The 1,878-nt window shown below is 36.9% G+C and overlaps 1 protein-coding gene across 1 annotated transcript; it reads right to left on the bottom strand.

Annotated features, from left to right (window-relative positions):
• Window positions 1-617: 617 nt before the first annotated feature.
• On the bottom strand, window positions 618-1,540 carry LOC149549914 (glutathione S-transferase U19-like). The gene is made up of 2 exons (XM_089793135.1): window positions 1,165-1,540; window positions 618-1,059 (listed from the first exon to the last, which is right to left on the bottom strand). Exons 1-2 carry the CDS (start codon window positions 1,489-1,491, stop codon window positions 694-696), a joined length of 693 nt encoding a protein of 230 aa, XP_089649261.1. The 5' UTR covers window positions 1,492-1,540; the 3' UTR covers window positions 618-693.
• Between the last annotated feature and the right edge of the window lie 338 nt (window positions 1,541-1,878).

The following is a 1,878-nucleotide window of genomic DNA, read 5'->3' as shown; positions in this document are numbered from 1 at the left end:
AAAATTCTATCTGATTTATAATAATCAATACTCTAAATTAATTAATATAATATTAAAATTCTAAACTCTGTATACGAAACTAAAATTGAGTTTTATTTTTTTCTTCAAATCAATACAGAGTGATCCATCATCTGACTTATCAAATACTTAAGCGAAGTCTGAAATGACACCAGATCTGAAGGGTGATTTCTTCCCCCCACCAGTTTTCTAAATATACACGTTTATTCATTGAAAAACAAGGTGATCATCTTTTTCAGAGTCAAATAGACAGATCCTGGATGCCACTTACCCTGCAAAATCCTCACTAAATCTGAATCCAATCTTAAGATGCAAAGGCATAACATGGGGAAAGAAGAAGGCTAAGAAGACGACGGCGAGGAAGGATGAGTAAGAAAGTGCGATGAGAACATAGGGAAAATGATAAGTTATGAAGCATCAAATCATAAACTAAGTCCAATATCAAAATTCCACTGAAATATCCCACATAATTAAGCTCCAGCAAATCAGTGGCACAAACACTGGAGTATCTTATTTCAATTTATATATGAATGACACTAATATTTATTGCTCTGCAACCTCTGAAATCACATTTAAACCCCATTTTCACAAGTGAAACATATTTTTAACTGTTTTTTGACATTGAACAGCAAAGGTGTCTTATTGCATCCTAATACAGTTCGTTTTCTATTGACATTAAATAGATTTGGAGAGTGCTTTCTTCCTTGCCCGGACAAACCATTCATGGGCTGCCTCAAAAGTCGGGAGAATTTTCACAACACTCTCCCTTTTAGAAACTAATTCAATCCAAGCGCTCAAATGTGGGCATTTTTCCAAAGGAATCCTGTATTCCCCAAAAATTTCCGCAGAATGCCACAAGAACACATAAGGAACAAATACAATATCAAGATAACCAAATTTATCTCCGCCAAAATAGGGTTTCCCCCCTGAAATTTTCGCCATCGCCTCTTCCAGCAGAAAAAATGAATCAATGAACTCTTTCTTAGCAATTTCCTGAGCTTCTCCCTCCTTCACTATTACTGTATATCCAGCCGTCCAAAACTGCCAAGAGCAAAACCCAATAAAATAAATACATAGGCACTTTAGATACATAACAAATCCATAGATAAGAACAAGATGATTTAGTATAGTTAATCGAAACCTTACCTTGTTGTCTATGAAATTGGCCCAAAACCTTGCAGTGGCTTTTTCATATGGATCTGTGGGTAGAAGAGTTGAAAAGGAAGAGTAGGTCTCGTGTATGTATTCAAGGATTATCAGAGACTCCGACAATGGCTTCCCTTTGTGAATGATGGTGGGCACGGTCTTGTAAATGGGATTGGCTTGTAAAAGCTCAGGGCTTTTGTTGTTGAGTGTATCCTCTTCTTGTGTATCATACTCCACACCCAACTCTTCCAATGCTATCAACACTCGATTAGCATAGGGACTCACCCACAGCTTTAATACTTTGATTTTCTCAGCCTGGCTACCCATTGCTCTTGATCACTAATCAGTTCCTCCTCTGGAAAATGTATGGAGAGATGAATTGAAATGGTTGTGATGAATTGAAATATATAGAGAGTCGGTATAGAAGCAAAGATCAAAAGGTCTTCAAGCTCTCGCCAGCGCTGACGTCTTATTCCACTAAAAATATTATGGCCTGGATGACCACATGCTTGGATCATCACGCACGTCACTCAGGTTAAAGATTTTTAAATTTGTCATCAAATGATATGCTTTAGGTACGGAGAGGAGCGAATGGCTACATAAACAATAACCCACACCAAAGGCACATTAACCTTCTACAATGCAGATTTAAAGATGAACTTTCAAACATATGAAGGGGTGTGTATCATTGCAAAATTAATAAATTCAAATCAA

The sequence above is a fragment of the Cupressus sempervirens genome, chromosome 7 (genome assembly GCF_028749045.1).
Source record: "Cupressus sempervirens isolate cs-2001-9-10 chromosome 7, ASM2874904v1, whole genome shotgun sequence".
In the NCBI taxonomy this organism is placed as follows: Eukaryota; Viridiplantae; Streptophyta; class Pinopsida; order Cupressales; family Cupressaceae; genus Cupressus; species Cupressus sempervirens.
The sequence above is the reverse complement of the archived record's forward strand: the minus strand, read 5'-3'. Positions and strand labels throughout refer to the sequence as shown.